Below are 16965 nucleotides of genomic sequence, written 5' to 3' on the forward strand. Positions count from 1 at the left end.
ATTTGGACATATTGTTCTAAGACGGGTTTTCATATTATGGAGCTTAATGAAAGTGTCACTGTGAGGCGACTTAGCGAGGTAGAAAAAAAGAAGCCGGCCATATGCCGGCTGTAAGACACGTCGGATGTAATCAGCTGATAAGAAAACAAGAATTACAGTCACATAATGAAGAGAAGCTCATTTATGAGAGATGTTTTCGGATCTACACGATTAGCATAATGCACGGCATGAGGGACTTTATTAGCCGCAATCTTACCAGACGTGTGTTTACACACAGCGAGCGATTGCTATGTCAACTTTCTCGAAGACGTTCCCATGAGTTTCAAGTGACAACAAGCTACAATTTACCCTTTAACCGTTTATCTATTTATATTTTTAAACAACTTTTCCTAAAATTTTACAACATCATTTTAAAAGCAAAACATGGACTCTGTCTGATTAAATATACCCGTCAAGTTCTTGAGACCGAGCTGTCTGAGGCCGAAGTGACCGTCTCGCCTGTAGTTGAGGAAGATGGCCAGCGCGTAACGTCCCTCGTAGAGTTTTGTTCCGCGGATGATGCGCAGGTTCTCCAGGGGAAGATAGTCAAACTGGTTCAGTGCCACCAACACGTAACCCGTCACCTCTCGGATGGACTGCGAAGAAACAAAGAAATGTATTGTTTAAAATCAAAAATTGTTTAAAATCAAATCCCAGAAATTGGAATTCCCCGCATCTTTTTAATCCACAAGCCATTACCTTTAGATATATAATGCACATCGCGCTTTGGAAGAAAACACCATCATAACTTCCGTTCTATGTCAAGTGTAATGTCTGCACAGTTTCACATTAGAAACATGAATGTGTATTATTCTTAATAATACTTATATTTTCAAAATATATATGAAATTCTTTAATATATTGGCAGTTAATATGTTAAAAATGTATTCATTTGTGTAAAAATATGTTACTAATGTTCCTTTTTCGGAGTAGAGACCCTCTCCTTTGTCTTGTACCTTCTTAATGCTGTGCTTATAGTTTCCCTTCTTATTAGATTTTAAGCAAAACTTCATCCTTTATTAGTCGACTCATCAAACAGCTTTAATATGATTTGAAAAGATAATGAAACAGGAGACTCGTGGACCCTCCCACTCCACACCCACATCAATCACATTGACATCCAATCACCGTTTGGTACTGCGTGTCATTAGCACCGGAGGATGGATTTGTATCGTGATAAAGCTGTGAATGAGATAGAACTGTACTGAAGTGATCGCGCATCGCTGATGTTTGGCATGAAGATCCATTTAAGGAGATGACCGAGCACACAGAGACAGAAACACCTGACAGCTGTCACAGGTCACACAGTCATCTGAACTGCTAGAGTCACATTTGTAAAACCATATCTGACCTCCTAGTTTATCCATCCATTTATTTGACATGTTTGGGTTCTGAATTTGTATGTTGAAAGCCATTGACCTAATGACCCAATAATGACTCACATTACGATCTGCATTTTGGTGAGTTTGGTGAGAAAGGCATATTAGTGAATGACAGGACTGCCAACTTCATTTCACACACCAGATACTGATTCACTGAAAGTTAAGAGTTATTATTAAATAATGAATTAGCATCCACTATTAATGTCGGCATCAGTTTCCGTTACCAAGCAACAAACCAACAACCCCTAAAAACTACGACAGGCCCTCAGGCCACGGGCAGAATTTCTAATTCAGTTCTAATTTACCTTATTTAATTAAAGGATTACTTTGCTTTTTGCAACCATCTCAAATAACACTGTTTACTTTGACACTAATTTGTTTTCCTGCCCTTTTTGGTATTAGAGAATCTACTGAACCATTGCCTTACAGCTGCGGAGAATAAAAAAATCCTGCTTTAGATTTTTTAATAGACTTTCTCAAGAACACACACTTATTCAAATAGGCCCTAATGCATTTATGAATCCTTTTTTTTGGCGATTGCTGTTCTGCATCACGATTTATAATTGATTTAAGAAGTAAACAATCACCCATATATATCTAAATGAGGCTTAAACCGGTTTATATGCCGGTAAAAGTTTTGCACTTTTAAAGGCATGCTGATGTACAGTATGTTAACAAGCACCTTTTTACAAGCGTTTTTAATACATCCAAATATGTTAATTCACTCTTTATATTAACAATACCTTGTTAAAAAACAAAATGCTTAAAACTTTAATGTTTTCTGTTAATATAGTAACTAGTAACCCAAGAAATGTAATGCTAAAAATTATACATTTAACATGCCGTTAATTATCAAAAATAAATCTTTTAAAATTTCCTTCTTTGGTAACGGTGACTTAAATGATTTGATGGAAATCAATATAGTTCTTTGACTTAAGTGCCTGCATTATTAGTAGACATTTTAAATATTTGAAACAATATTTTTTTTATATCAGTGATGAGGAAGGCGGGTCGGGAGCCGTGAGGCGGGACTGTTACTTTAAGGGTTTTATAAATATATACAATAAATTGCAGTACTAATGATATTTCTGTATTAAGATTCAAGCTTTGTACAGTCACTGAAACCTTGTTTCTACTTAAAAAGAAAACAAAACAACAAATACCAGACATCATGTCCCGTCTGGTGCGAAAATCGTGAAATTCTCCAGCCTTGGAGGGTTTTGGACATGAGCTTGGATGGCCACAGAATGTCCTTTGCTTTCAGTAACTCACTGTTCCATTCACACAATACAGTCAGCACCCCTTTTATTCACTTCCCATCAAAGTAGAACAATGCAAAGAGTAGTAAATGTTCATTCAGTGATCTATGAAATACACATACATGAACAATGAATAACAGAATATGGATTTTTCCATCATTTTAAATGACTTCATTACAATTCATCTCATTTAAGAAAACTGAGATATCAACGATGGGCATTAAAAACTTTATTTTCATTAAAGAAATGTTCAGGAAGACATCAAATAGTTAACATCTTTCTCTGCGGTGTCATACCTCATAAACGTTGCCATTCCATAAGCCTGCTGACATCTTTACTGAGTTGACAAACATAACAGAGCAAACGCAAGAATATTTTAAATGAATGAACAGAGCATCTCCAGTTACGTGCGGAAGTGTCAGGAAATCATTTCACAGAAACATTTGACAGCGAACGAGGGCCGTAGTCAACAGCACGGTGAGAAGCGAGGAGACTTTCAGGGTCCTCATCATCCATTTTTAGATGACAGACTTCGGCGAGCCGGCACGGCCTGTTATGTTTTCAACCCGAAGAGGAACACAATATAAATGTCATCGCTATTGTTAAACGAAATCTGTTTGTTCCACTCCGTGTGCCACGCACCATGACACTGCGCATATTTGCCCTGAAACTACATTTCGATGGCAAATATAAAAGTCCATAATGGGAAAACAATTGGGAGGGCTAAATTAGGAATAACAATGCATGTTATAAGTTATATAGTATACGTTTGATTTTCATACGTCAAAAACATTAAAAAATAAATGGGACTTGGTGGTTGGCGTCTCAATAACAACTATTATGTTTATTTGAAAGGCAATTATGATCTTTGTGAGTATCTTCAGAAACAACAATCACCCACCCTTTGGAGAAAAGAATTGCAGTTGAAAATCAAGTCTAAATACATTAAATGAAATGTATTAAATGTGATTCATGAAGATTGAATCTTCTACCTAAATTGTTTTATTATATCCTCTGTATGCTACAATCAATGTCCAGGCAAAAAGCTTTTCAGATAAAGATTTTGTGTAATTGATTTCGTACACTAATTGCCCTTTGGCTTTATTTCTGTCACGGTCAATATTGTCTAATGTGACAGATTAAGACACGCAATCGAACTGTTCCTATTAATGCCATGCATTTTATTACAGCCAGTTTTTTTGTCAGACATTTTCTTGTAGCTGTAATCATTTTGAGGTCTGTAATTGGGTCTGTGAGAAATTCATTTCACCTCAGAGACCTCAACACTGAATGACTCCCAGCGGTGGTTAAAGCCCCAGTGAAATCAAAATGAACGTTTTTTTCCCTTTATTAAAAAAAAGTGAACCTTAAGGACATTAATAAACTGATATGCCCCTACATGCTGACAAAATTCCAATTTTTTTTTCCGAATCACGCTACACTTCAGCCACGCTTCAAAGTTCTCGTCCAATCAAATCCGCTTTAGAATCGGTAGTCCCGCCCCCTTTACTATTAGAGCTGCGGAATCCTTAATGGAGCCACTTGTTCGCTTATTTATTACGTCCTACATGGTGAATGATGCATTATGGACCAGACAGTGTAACCATTTACATTAAAGTCTTAATTTTGGGTGTTACGTGAGCGGTTGCACGTGACTGTCCTCCTGTTCAAAGACATGATAGCAGAGCTGATCATTTTGCGATCACACGCACAAATCCGCTGAGAAAACAAATGGTATTTGTCCCATTTTAAGTCTACAAATAATGTTGGATGTGAAGGCTGTATTAATGAGTTCGGACATCGCAGCCTTGATGAGTAAAGGAGAAGACAAACGCGGGTGTTACTCTCTAACGTAAATAACAAGCTTCAAATGACACATCGCTGGTAACACTGATCGTCATCTTCTTTTACACCACTGTGGCTATTATGCTGTAAAATGCAGCTTTGCTATTGGTTATTTTAAAAAGGGGCGGGTTCATTCGATATGTCTGGCGCTCTTTGCATTTTTCAGTTGAAATTACGTCAACACATTCAATGATGCTGAGCGTTTCAAGGCATTGCAATGGGCCTTGAAGCTAAATGGGCGCATAAGTCGCTTTCTAAAGGCCAACAGGTACTTTCTTTGTCCAAAATGTGTATATTTGCGACAACTTCGGTGGACCGATTGATAAACTGATGAGTTAATTTTACAACTTTTACCAGCAACAAAATTGCCAAATGACCAAAAGACTTCCGATGAAACTGATTAAATTTTGAAAGTTTCATGACAATTTTGTAATAAAAATGAGAATATTTTACCTTTTTTTTAAACTTGATAGTTTGGCAGTTAACTCAAAAATTGTCAGACTGACACAAAAAGGTGAGCGCTGCTAATTTGCCTCTTGTTCGTCCTCGAAAAAATTATAATCAAAAATAAAATAACTCAAATCACAATGAAAATAATAACAGATACATTGTTTAATCCCGTATGAAAAAAATACTATACTTTAGTATGTACTATACAGATGCTAGTACATTTAAAAATAATGTTCACATCATTTTAGAGTATTAATTATATAGAATTGATATCCTATAAATACTGTTGCGCACTTTAATATGCAACTGTGTGACTCTAGAATCTATACATTTTATTACAGTATTTTCATGTGGGATGCTTAAAAAACGCCTGAAAAAGCAATTGACCTACTAGTGAAAGTAATATATCGCCATGGCAATGATCTCCTCATGTTTGTGAAACTTCTAGACCTCAGTTAAAAGTTATGACAAGAAAGTTACTTAACACATGACCACAGAAAATTACTATTATTTCACGCCATTTTGAGCATAAAGCAAGCTAAAATGTGTAATTAGTAAATACTATTATACTTATAGAGCTATAATGTGTGGGAGGTGACGGGAGCATTCTAGCAATCTAACAACATGTTAATTTTATATAAAAACACCGTAATTAATTGAACGTTAGAGAGCCGGTGGCGGCTTTGAAGCGCTCCTCTCTGACAGTCGTACAGCGACAGGGCAGTGGCATAATGAGACGCTGCTATTAACTCACCGACACAATTACCATTTTCGCCCATAAGCCCTCTTGAACCGTGTTCTTTCTCACTGGGCACATTATGTCAGGCTGAAGTGATTTTAGAGGGTGAAGTGTTAGCTAGGAGGTAGTGAGAATCTACATCTGTAAATGAGAGGTGCAGGAGTCAAGTAGCATCAACTCCAGTAAAATTACAGCCTGGTTCATTTACCTCTTGGGAAAGGACATGTCCATACATCGCTGTGGAAGTGGGAGAAAATAATCACGCACTCCCTCGAAATGTGTCGTGTATGCAAAGAGAAAGGCATGAATATAACAACTACTGTATAAGGTATATGATGATCCAGCACCATACTTATACAATATAGTATACGTGGTATAATGCAATCTGTGGACAGCCAGTAAATTTGTTTTTATTATCTTTTGTTATGTCATATGTATTGTATGGTCATGTGACAACAATGTTGCATCCTAAATGTTCTCTAAACCACAGAGTATACTCCAAACAAACAGTATGGAGTACACAGTAAGCACACTATGCTTAGTAATATACTCTACAGTAATGTGCACAACTTTTCAGACATACCCTTGCCTTTTAAAAATAGGAAAATATGACTCAGTGATGTAACCAACACAATCTCACGGCAAAAACGTACCTATTTTACGATGTGATTTTGAATGATTCCCAACGTACGAATTCAAACAAATAAGCCACCTTGTAAAATAGTAACGAATTCCCGTGACATCAGGTAGGATAAGACACATGCAAAGTAAAAAAAGGAGAAAAACAATGACAAATGGAAGTTATCCAATTTCACAAAATTTCCATGAACCCTAAAACACAACTCAATGCAGTACAAACTGCTGAATACTGGTGAAACAGCTGTAAAAATAAACCAATATCGTAAATTCCTTCATATTAATGTACGTTGTACATCTGACCCTACTTTTAAAGATTTGTTTTTGCAGTATGTCTTGAAACATCCCTTCTTAATTTCATGTTCCATTGTGCAAGAAAAACATTTTTGCGTCTTTTAAACATATCTTTAACACATATAAAATCAATTATTCTGAGAGTAATGATCTTCTAATTGTAGTATTTATTTGCATATTTAATCATTTAGTGAACATGCTGGATAGGGTTCCTCTCTTATTCATTTGAACTGAACCGGTTTGACTGCTGATCTTTCAGCCAAACATAAAGAACTGACTTTCTAGTGTTTGGGTTTTCACAGTGCTTCATCCTTGAAATATTAGATCACACACACAGAAAGCTGTAATGAGGGTAGCGTTCTGGACAATCCCCTCTCATTTGAGTGGTTTTGATTAATGACAGGCCCAGTTTCTGATTACATCCTAATTAAAACGGAAAGCAGTGGATTGCATGGGACACAGAAGCAAATGGATGGGGATGGGTATTCCCTCCCTTAGAGGAAACACTAGACGCAAACAGATCACTTTAAACAATGTCGTTTTAACATGGATGTTTAGGTATAATAAAAAATATTGTCTGCCAGTACATTATCTGTTTTGTGAACACATTTGACCCTGGATCACAAAACCAGTCTTAAGTAGCACGGGAACATTTTTAGTTAAAGCCAAAAATACATTGTATTGGTAGAAATTATCGATTTTTCTTTTATGCCCAAAATCATAAGGATATTTTGGGAGTGGATGACCAGCAACAGTGCCTCTTATTAACAACTTCAAAGCCAATTTTTGCAATATTTTGATTATATTGCATTATCAGATTCCTGAGTTTTAAACGGTTATTTCTCCGCAAAATATTATGATATCATGACAACCCATACATCAATAGAAAGCTTAATTATTCAGCTTTTTAAAGAATCAGAAAGGATAATTTCGAAAAATTGACCCATAAGACTGGTTTTGTTGTCCAGGGTCACATATCAGTTGATGCTAAAATGCAAAGCAATGAAATGCAATGTATATATATAGTATACTGTACCCAATTCTTATACAATGTATTGAATATTTTGATAAAGATACTTACTTATTATGAATGTAATACGATTCAGACATGGAAGGAAGGAGGCGGGAACCGGCAGACATTTAAATAAAGATTTAATACAAATAATAACAGCCGGCGGCCCCTCACGGCCGACCGCCAGCGAACAAAACATAAATACAAAACACAAGAACATAAATACAACCGTAAAACATGTTCAGGCCCGGTCCTCTCTCTTCGACGGTCAGGTCGGTCGTTCCTTTTATATGCTCCCAATCTCCTACGTGATTCGAGCCCGGTGTGCACACAGCTGGCGCTCATTCACAATTACTCACCGGACTCGAACCACGCTCTCGCCCCGCCTACTCTACTACAATGAACATTGCATTTTATTGCACTGCTTACATTTACAATTTATTTCTTAAACACTGTTACCATCAGACTGTTTGAACTATTGTTCTTTGCGAGAATGAGGACATTAAATAATCTAGTTTTAGTTTTATAGTGTGCAGTTTATGTGTATGTGAATTTATGTAAATTTCACATACTGTATATAAAGATGCAATTCATAGAATTGGCGAAAGAATTATTTGCATTTCACACTCATAAACGCAGAGCGCCCACTTTCACAAAGTTGCATAGTCATAAATTAATGTCATACAGCGCGATTTGCCAGTCAAAATACTGAATTTTCAAAGTACCAAAAACCTTTTCTCGATTTCACTGTACGTGAATACCAGATTTAGGCATATACACAACATAAACATTTAAAAAGGAAATGATTCATGTTCATGTGTATAGAGATTCCGTTTTTTCCCCTCAGATGTTTAGCAATATTTAATTGTCTCTTCTTTGATGGCTTATTCGTGCCAACATAAAACTCTAAGTCTAGGTCTTCATCACTAAAGCAAGTGGGTTTTCTTTTCTAGCCTTTTTTTAATGGAGTGTTTGTGAGAAGTTTTCTTGAGTTGTAGGCTTCCAGCGAAAGAGCAACTAGTGAGAAAGTTGTAGACGGAGAGAGTGTTGTAACAGAGATCGGTTTGTTTGTGTGCAGTGTCTGTCTGCACGGTCCGAACAGCCTACTTCTCCAATCTGTGTCATTTTCTGTCTGTGGTGATTCTGTCGGTTGGTGGTTGTGAGCTCGCTGCTGCATTGTGTCTTGCGTGTCTGAGTTATCGTAGATAATGCATTGTTGAATTCATGGCGGTAAACCTGCAGCTGTACAAAAATGCAAATAACTAAACATTAAAAGTATTATACACGAAATTTTCTTTATAAATTTTGACTACTGGAATATCTGCACCAACTGAATTTGAATTAATATTTCATATTTAAATCAACTGCAGAAAAGGAAAATGACTAAAACTACTCCAATATTTTTGAATAAAAAATCAAAAAAATAACATTCAGTCCTTGTCTTTTCTCAAACAGCAGTATTGAAACCCTAGACAATATTGTTGGTCCCTGACAGTCATCCGCAAGACGTCCAAGAATTGCAATGCAGCATATAACTCTGTTTGTCGAACGTAAATGGACTGATATTTTTCTCCATCAAAAATTCATGAGAGCGAGAGCCACAGCCAGTCTCAGATACACAGAGGGTCACACCAGGTCTCCATCTTAAACACTCCCACCTAAAAGTGTTTTCTCGCCTAAGGGTCTCCGCTGGGTGGAGAGGGAGAGGTAGAGAGCTCAGAAGTGTTGTCAACTAGAAGATTGAAATGCAAAAAGGACATGGAAGGGAGAGAAAATGTCCTGAGAGATGTTATACCGCCCTACGCATCTCTCGCTCGCCATGTACAGAACGGTGTATATAAGTACCGCAGTGACAGAGCGGCAAATGCAATGAGCCGATCGTCTGTGTCACATCCTGACATTAACTCGAGCCGGCAGCTCTAACATTAAAGCGCTCTGGTATTCCTGCTAGGCGACCATGGAGGACGCCAACAGCTTGATTGATCAGACTTTAATGAAGAGTCAATCAAATCCCGTAACATCATTAGCTGACGCGGGAGCGCTCGGGCCATGATCAGGATATAACCTGACAGCGGGTGTGCTTGACAGGCCAAAGAGACACTGCATGCCGATTCAAATGCCGCTCCGCGTATGCTGCTTCGATTGATGGGGAAATATCAGACCTCTGAAACAGGTCAGCCAAAACGTTGAATTGAGATCAGTCATGGGCATATGTATTGCATATGGACATGGTGGAGTGGGAAGCAAATTCGTCCCTAGATTTTTGGGCCCACATAGGCCCTCCACAAATGTTGTCGGGGGGAATGATGCGGAGTGTCCACGGGGGTTGTGGGGCTGATGGTTGTATGTAACGTATGCACACAAATATTGCAGTACAATTTTGGCACTACATTTACTTTACTAAAAGAGCAGTGACCATGTTTTTACCCTGATACATCAGGACCATTATGGTACAGCTTTCCTGACCAAAAAAAAGACATTTGGAAACTCAGAAGCAAAGTTCTCTGTGAATAAATAATGCCATTTCACCATGCAGACCAGGTGTGTGCAAGCTTTTCCCTCTATTTCTGCAGCGATAACCAAACTGCGGTAAACTTTGAAACCAGAGCGAACCGTAACATCCATTAATGCAAATTTAAAAGAGCTATTTAGCCATCAGTGTTAGCAGTAATTGCAGGTACGGTACAAAAGACTGCTAAAAGCCCCATCCGCCTTTGAAATCCGCAAATACAGAACGGCTTTTCTCTCTAATGTCATGTCACTGTTCATCCTGAGAGCAAATAGTCTTCGGTTATTTATATATTTACATAGTCTTCTGTTATGTATAGAGTCTTCTGTGTAGTATGTCAGGTATTAATGCATTATATTTTGTTTTAATATTTATATTTTATTAAAAGCTGCATCAGTTTCAAAGCTAAATTGAAACTGTACTGAACATAACCATGAGTTGAATTAGTCAAATCTATCCGCCTAAATTGAGAATCTGTCTGTCTGTCCAACATAGATGATCCGTCTAAAGAATCTGTCTGTCTGTCTGTCCATCCGACTGTGTGTGTGTGTGTGTGTGCATGCGTGCGAGTGTTTATCTGCCTGCCTGAATAGAGCAACCATGTTTCCGTGACTGTCTGTCGGTTTAAATAGAGAATCTGTCTAGAGAATCTTTAAAATCTATGTGTTTGTTTGGGTGTGTGTGTGTGTGTGTACCCGCCTGCCTGAATAGAACAAGCATGTATCCGTGACTGTCTGTCTGTCTGTCCAAATAGAGAATCTGTAGAATATACTTGTCTGTCTGTCTTTGTCATTCGCTGCCATCCTCTTTAAAAAAAAGTTGCCAGCCTACGCCAGCGTTTTTTAACATTTTCACCCAAAATTTATTGGCTCACTGTAAATTTTCTGTAAATGGACAAACAATTTGTAAAATGAAAGAACAGAGTCTCAGCTTTTAAAATGAAAACAAACCATATTCTTCTACCTTCATTTGTTCGTTTTTTATCACTCCGTAGATGTGGGAAGGTTTCTTCAAAAATGCATCACTTTGATTAAACAGATAATTAACGTTTTTGTCAAAGATTCCGCCCAGATTACACTCAGAACAATCATTAAATACCGCTAAAACATATACGTTCTAGGTTCTGGGATTCTGTACTTTTTCCCAAAGGTGTGTAATAGCGCCACCGGCTGTAAAACAGTACAAACACTGATTGCCGTTAAAACTTGTCTTTGGTGGGGAAGCGATTTTTGTAAATGACGAGATAACTGCGGTGAAAGAGTTAATAAAAATAATCAATTACTCTCCCTTAATAAATTATTTGTATTCTAGAGTCTTAGACTTTTCCAATGATATATAGTTTGTCATGATTCGATTAGAAGTTACATGCAAAATATTGATGAAAATATAGGTGTCCCGTATACGGAACGTGGGACAGTTAACAGACTACTATAGAGAATTACTTTAGACAATCTATCTATCTGTCTGTCTAAATAGAGCATGTATTTGTCTGTCTGTCTGTTTATCTGTTGTGAATCTATTTGTCTGTCTGTCTGACTAATATATAGAATCTATTTAGACAATCTGATTGTCTGTCTTAATAGAACATGTCTCTGTCTGTCTGTCTGTTTATCTGTTGTGAATCTATTTTTCTGTCTGTCTGACTAATATAGAGAATATATTTAGACTATCTGGCTTTCTGTCTAAATAGAGTGTATGTGTGTCTGTCTGTCTGTCTAAATAGAGTCTGTATCTGTTTGTTTGTTTGTATGTCTGTCTGCCTGCCTGACTGTCTTTCTGCCTAAATAGAGCGTTTATCTGTTTGTTTGTTTGTTTGTCTGTCTAATATAGAGAAACAGTCTAGAGCAGGGGTCTACAACTGTTTTGTAAATGAGGGCTACCTGAAAATCTTAAATCATCTACTGTAGAGGGCTACTTGTTGATAAGCATGTATCTTGCCTTATTTTTAGGCTCACAGGACCAAATTCAGTTTTCTTTCACATATTTGTGCACTTGCACTTCAATATAGTAAAGCTTACAGCATGTGCTAATAATTACATTTCATGATGACGTAGCACCTGGCTGATCGGTATAGATTCGTCAAATGTCCTGAGCATTATTGTTGAGCCCTGTGTTTGGCGGGCACCTTACAGAGTTCATGCGGTCTACCTGGTGACCACTGGTCTAGAGAATAGATCTGTCTGTCTAAAATATTGTGTGTGTCTTTCGCTGTCTGTCTGTCTAAAACAGAGACACTTTCTAGAGATTCTATTTGTCTATCTAAAAAGAGCATTTATCTGTCTGTATGTCTAATATAGAGCATGCATCTGTCTGTCCTGATACATCATGTATATGCCTGTCTATCTCTCTAAACAAAGTGTGTTTCTATCTATTCATCTGTTTACTATAGGTTTGTCTGTTTTAGGTGTGGATTCTCACCTTGAGGAAAGACAGGTTGCGGTTGCGTTCGATACTGGTGATCTCCAGATTCCCCATGACCACCTCACAGTTCTCATAGAACTTACGAAGGGTTCTGTACTGCTGGTCCACATCGGACAGTGTGCTGAGCTTGTTATCTGTCCCGGGGCACACTGTTGAAAAGAAAGAGCCATTAGATAGATTACATAGTTAAATGAAGACATTCACCATTTTATGAAGCCTAAAAAAGAATCAATTAGGTGTATGAAAAGCAATTACCGGGGCATATACAAATAACAAATATTCACATCATGTTAAAGCAGCTATACAAACAAGATTCAACTTTTTGGCCTCCCGGTCTCCATTTACTCAATGGTTTGACTCAATGGTTTTACTCGAGGGTCCTATGTTTGAAGTCAAAACAAACTTGATGTTTCTATTGCACATTAAAGGTATTATTGAGCATTATTCATTAAACAATGTTGTCTGTCATAAACTCTTTCATAATCCAAATAACTTTGCGGTAAATATATGTGCAAACTAACCTGTGCATTCTAACCTAACTGGTTGCCTAAAGATTCAAACCTATTGCTAATAACTCCACCGCTCAGCTTCGCCTTCCCCTTTGAATGAAGACAAAGGAGACCTGACCAGAACAATCCCCTAATATAATCTTTTCTATGAGCTCAAGTATTTTCTCAACACGCTCAGGGCAAACAGAAACTCCAGACAACAGCAGAGCAGAGGCATTTGTGCTTGAGTTCTAATGCTGCTGGCTGCCGGGCTGATGTTGATGGTTTTGAAGTGGAGGCACTAGTAATCAGCAGTTATTGAACCCCAGAGGGCGACTGTTTCTCTACATTACAGCCAGCTATATTACGGCCCACCGCTTGCAGAGTGGGCCAATCCGTATTATAGCTGCGGACAAATTACACCCTTCCCAACTAAATCTATTCAGCGCCGCAGTTCGATGGTCCCGAAGGACATCACGGTGGCTACACAGCTAAAGATTCAGACCTCTGCTGGACAACTGAAGAACGGATACTTGTATTGAAAACCCCACACGTCTGCATATGACAAAATGAGCCACTGAAGAGAACGTCATCCGCTGCTTGCGAATATCATGTTGGAGTTCATTTGATTTTGAGAAAGACCAAAATAACATAACAATAAAGAACCTAATTCCCGAAAAGGTCCATTTTTACTTTTTTCGAGGGGTTGACACACGGAATACAAATGGCACGTCGCGAGATAAAAAAAAAAACACCTGCCATCTTTCATCCACTGTTAAAGAGAAAGATGGGTCCTGTTCATTCTGCAGACTTTGGCTTTGGATGGAATGAGATGTTTTAAGGAATCCATTGTAGTGCATGCAGGCGTTTGTTTTTGCCAGTTTATGGCATTTTGAGTTTTGCAGGATTCACGAAAGCCATGTTGTCAGGAACTAATATCCGAGATGGGAAGGATATGAAAAGATGAGTTGGCCATCTTTGAAAAATGTTTGGGCAAATTTGTATCGACAGGGTCTAAAATGAAACTTTTTGCCCATACAGAAAACTTACCAGCCATAAGTGTTCACACAAGAATACTTATGATGGTTCATTTGTAAGAAGGTGTAATAAATTATTCCTTTAGGGAACATGACTAAGAATCAGATCTCATTCTCTGACATTACAGCATGTTTTCTTTGCACACCAAAGAAAACTGTTTGCCATCACATTTACACATACATTTTTTTACATTCACTCATTCTTCGGCCTTCTAGTCTTGGTGCTGTGTGTACTTACTTTATCATGAAGGTCAAAGTCTAAACCTAAATATAGAGGTGAGTGATCTACATTAAAGTACAAAATGAGAATGTTTCCTGATGCTTCTGTCCACATTGATCCAATAATCCATGATCCAGTTTGACTGGGATTTCTTTCCATACTTAGACGCGGTTTGTCAGCAGAAAAAAGCTTTAGCTTACATCACATCAGAATTTTAGAACTTGGGATCTAGACGGGATCAGTGTTGTGACAGACTATCATATTAACAACAATAAAACTATCTAAAAAACGCTGTGTCGCTGATGCACAACAAACCTTCTCATCACTTTCCGTCTGCTTTTTTTTGATGGTTCAGAAGTTCACATGCAACAAGGTGAATTTTTATGATGACATTCTCATTTTCCAAACTACTCGGATTCTTGTGTAATATAGAAAAAACACATTTGGTTCTTATGCGTATTTTTTTAATGATTTTAAATCAATTTAATTAATTAATAATAAAAAATTGTGTCCAAACAGGATTTTTTTTGTTACTTTTGTATAGTATTTACAAATACACTGTTTATGCATTTCAGTATATTTTATTATTATATAACGAATATAATAATGTAAAATATATTTTTAAATATTTTATTATATTATTATTATTCACAAAATAGTATTTTGTAATCAAAGTATAACCCACAATATTGTGTGAGTTCTTGGAGCTTTTAGTCAATTTTTGTTACCAAGCAACAAAATTAATATGAAAAATGACTACTAACATGAAAGTACGTTTAGTGCATTAGGGGGACCAAAAATATCACCAAATGCTAAAAACATTTACAGTAATTAATAGTTCAAATGCAGCAGACTGAAGTTGGATTGGTCGGTAAATGGCTCAGGACATCCAACATCAGCAGAGTGGGTCAAGTAAACCGCCCACCCATCATGTTAAACCCCCGTGTGCCCTACATCATCACTCTATTTCACATACTTTAATATATGCCATTCATTACACCAGTATCAGCAAAAGAAACTGCGCCAACCCTTCTCGATTAGTCTGTAAATGTATTATATTATAAGTTAAACATGCAAAGACAATTAAATATATTCGTTCCCACAAAATTTTGTTTTACAAAGGAGACACATTTTTTTGACAAATTCTGTTTTTGCATCAAAGTTTATTATAACTTATATAATTTAAATAGCAGTTAGTTTTCATGTAACTCTTCAATAGCTGATTTTCGTTTATTTTTGATCATGATTTTTTTTTACAAATACTTTGTTTTTGCATTACAGCATATTATAAATTACATAATTAATGCAATAATTTAAACATATATCATATACATAAAGGAGGACATTTTGAACACACATTTTACAATTACAGTATTAATAGCTGATTTTGTCAATATAAATTTAGGTTTTGACAAATACTTTTTTCATTACAGTGTAATATAGATTATATAATTAATATAAATGTATATCATATAAATAGAATTGGAGACACTTTTGAACAGTTATTTTTCATGTACCTCATCAATAGCCGATTTTTTTTAATTTTTAATCATGTAAATACATTGCCCTTCCTTTACTGTTTTAGCTAAATCATATAAAAATATAAAAAAATATTAAAGATTTGAATTTCAGCTTTACGAAATCTTTTTTTAGTGAACAATGTTCCTCTCATCAGAAGTAAGAGAGATTCCATCCCATGTTAATTTTGGCAACACAAACCGTACACCAGACTGTTCAATGTGATTTTTAAAAGCCAGCACTATAAAAATCTGGACTTTAAAATTGCATTAAAATTTGATCCAAGCGTTTGGTCTCCCAACCAACAGAAAACAACGAAACACTGATTTATAACCTGTTATCTGTTATGGAGAGCCATTATAGAACAAAGGCAGAGAGCTGAACTGTATTTGCCACGTTTTTAATGAGATGAAGCACATATCCCAAATCAATAATAATTTGCCTAAATGGCAAAAAGAGGGGCATAAACAGCAGGAATGTGACACGAAGCTGACGTTACACAACACGGTCAGCCGATGTATAAACAAGGTGACTATAAATCAGATTCATGCAGTAATCTATAATCTTATTAACAGCCTCACCCTTGTAGAATGTAACACAGTAAAAGTTATAGCTCACGTCAGTCGGGTGAATATTGTATGTGGTCACTGAAGCATGCAAAGCATGTTACGAGTGAAATTATGTCCACAATCCATCAAACTTGGGAAATATCGATGGCATTTTGCTTCTAAAGGTGTGATGCTACAAATATTCGAAGTTTGAATGCTGTCCATCATTAAAGACATGGCAGCGTTTTGTGTTTGACGGGAAACATTGGGTTGAGTAATGAAATAGAAATGGATGTTTGTAATGGATATAATCATGCATGTTCGTTCCGGGCTTCCCTATTAGACCATTCTGAACGTGATGTGTTCCCGTTGCTGCCGGGCTGTTCGTATAAATATTGACTGTAATATCCCCAGCGATGAGCAGACAGTTTGATGTTTCCTCTTGGAAATGAACTCTGTCAAGTGCAATAGAAGGCATCGATGTGTGAGATGCAGAAACAAGACAGGTCACCATTTGCTTTCCTACGGAAAATAGATACAATCACAGTCCTGGATTTTTAAACATCTA

General features: G+C 36.8%; 1 protein-coding gene across 4 annotated transcripts in view; it reads right to left on the minus strand.

The window, feature by feature from the left end:
- Positions 1-16965, minus strand: part of LOC130439543 (receptor tyrosine-protein kinase erbB-4-like) — a 142474-nt gene that overhangs the window by 54471 nt on the left and 71038 nt on the right. For all 4 annotated transcript variants that reach the window (XM_056772224.1, XM_056772223.1, XM_056772221.1 and 1 more), the window contains exons 2-3: positions 12584-12735; positions 449-635 (exon numbers count right to left, since the gene is read on the minus strand). In XM_056772224.1, the coding sequence (XP_056628202.1) occupies positions 449-635; positions 12584-12735 (339 nt within the window). The remainder of the gene's footprint in view (positions 1-448; positions 636-12583; positions 12736-16965) is intronic.

Source organism: Triplophysa dalaica, chromosome 2, assembly GCF_015846415.1.
Source record: "Triplophysa dalaica isolate WHDGS20190420 chromosome 2, ASM1584641v1, whole genome shotgun sequence".
NCBI classification, from domain to species: domain Eukaryota; kingdom Metazoa; phylum Chordata; class Actinopteri; order Cypriniformes; family Nemacheilidae; genus Triplophysa; species Triplophysa dalaica.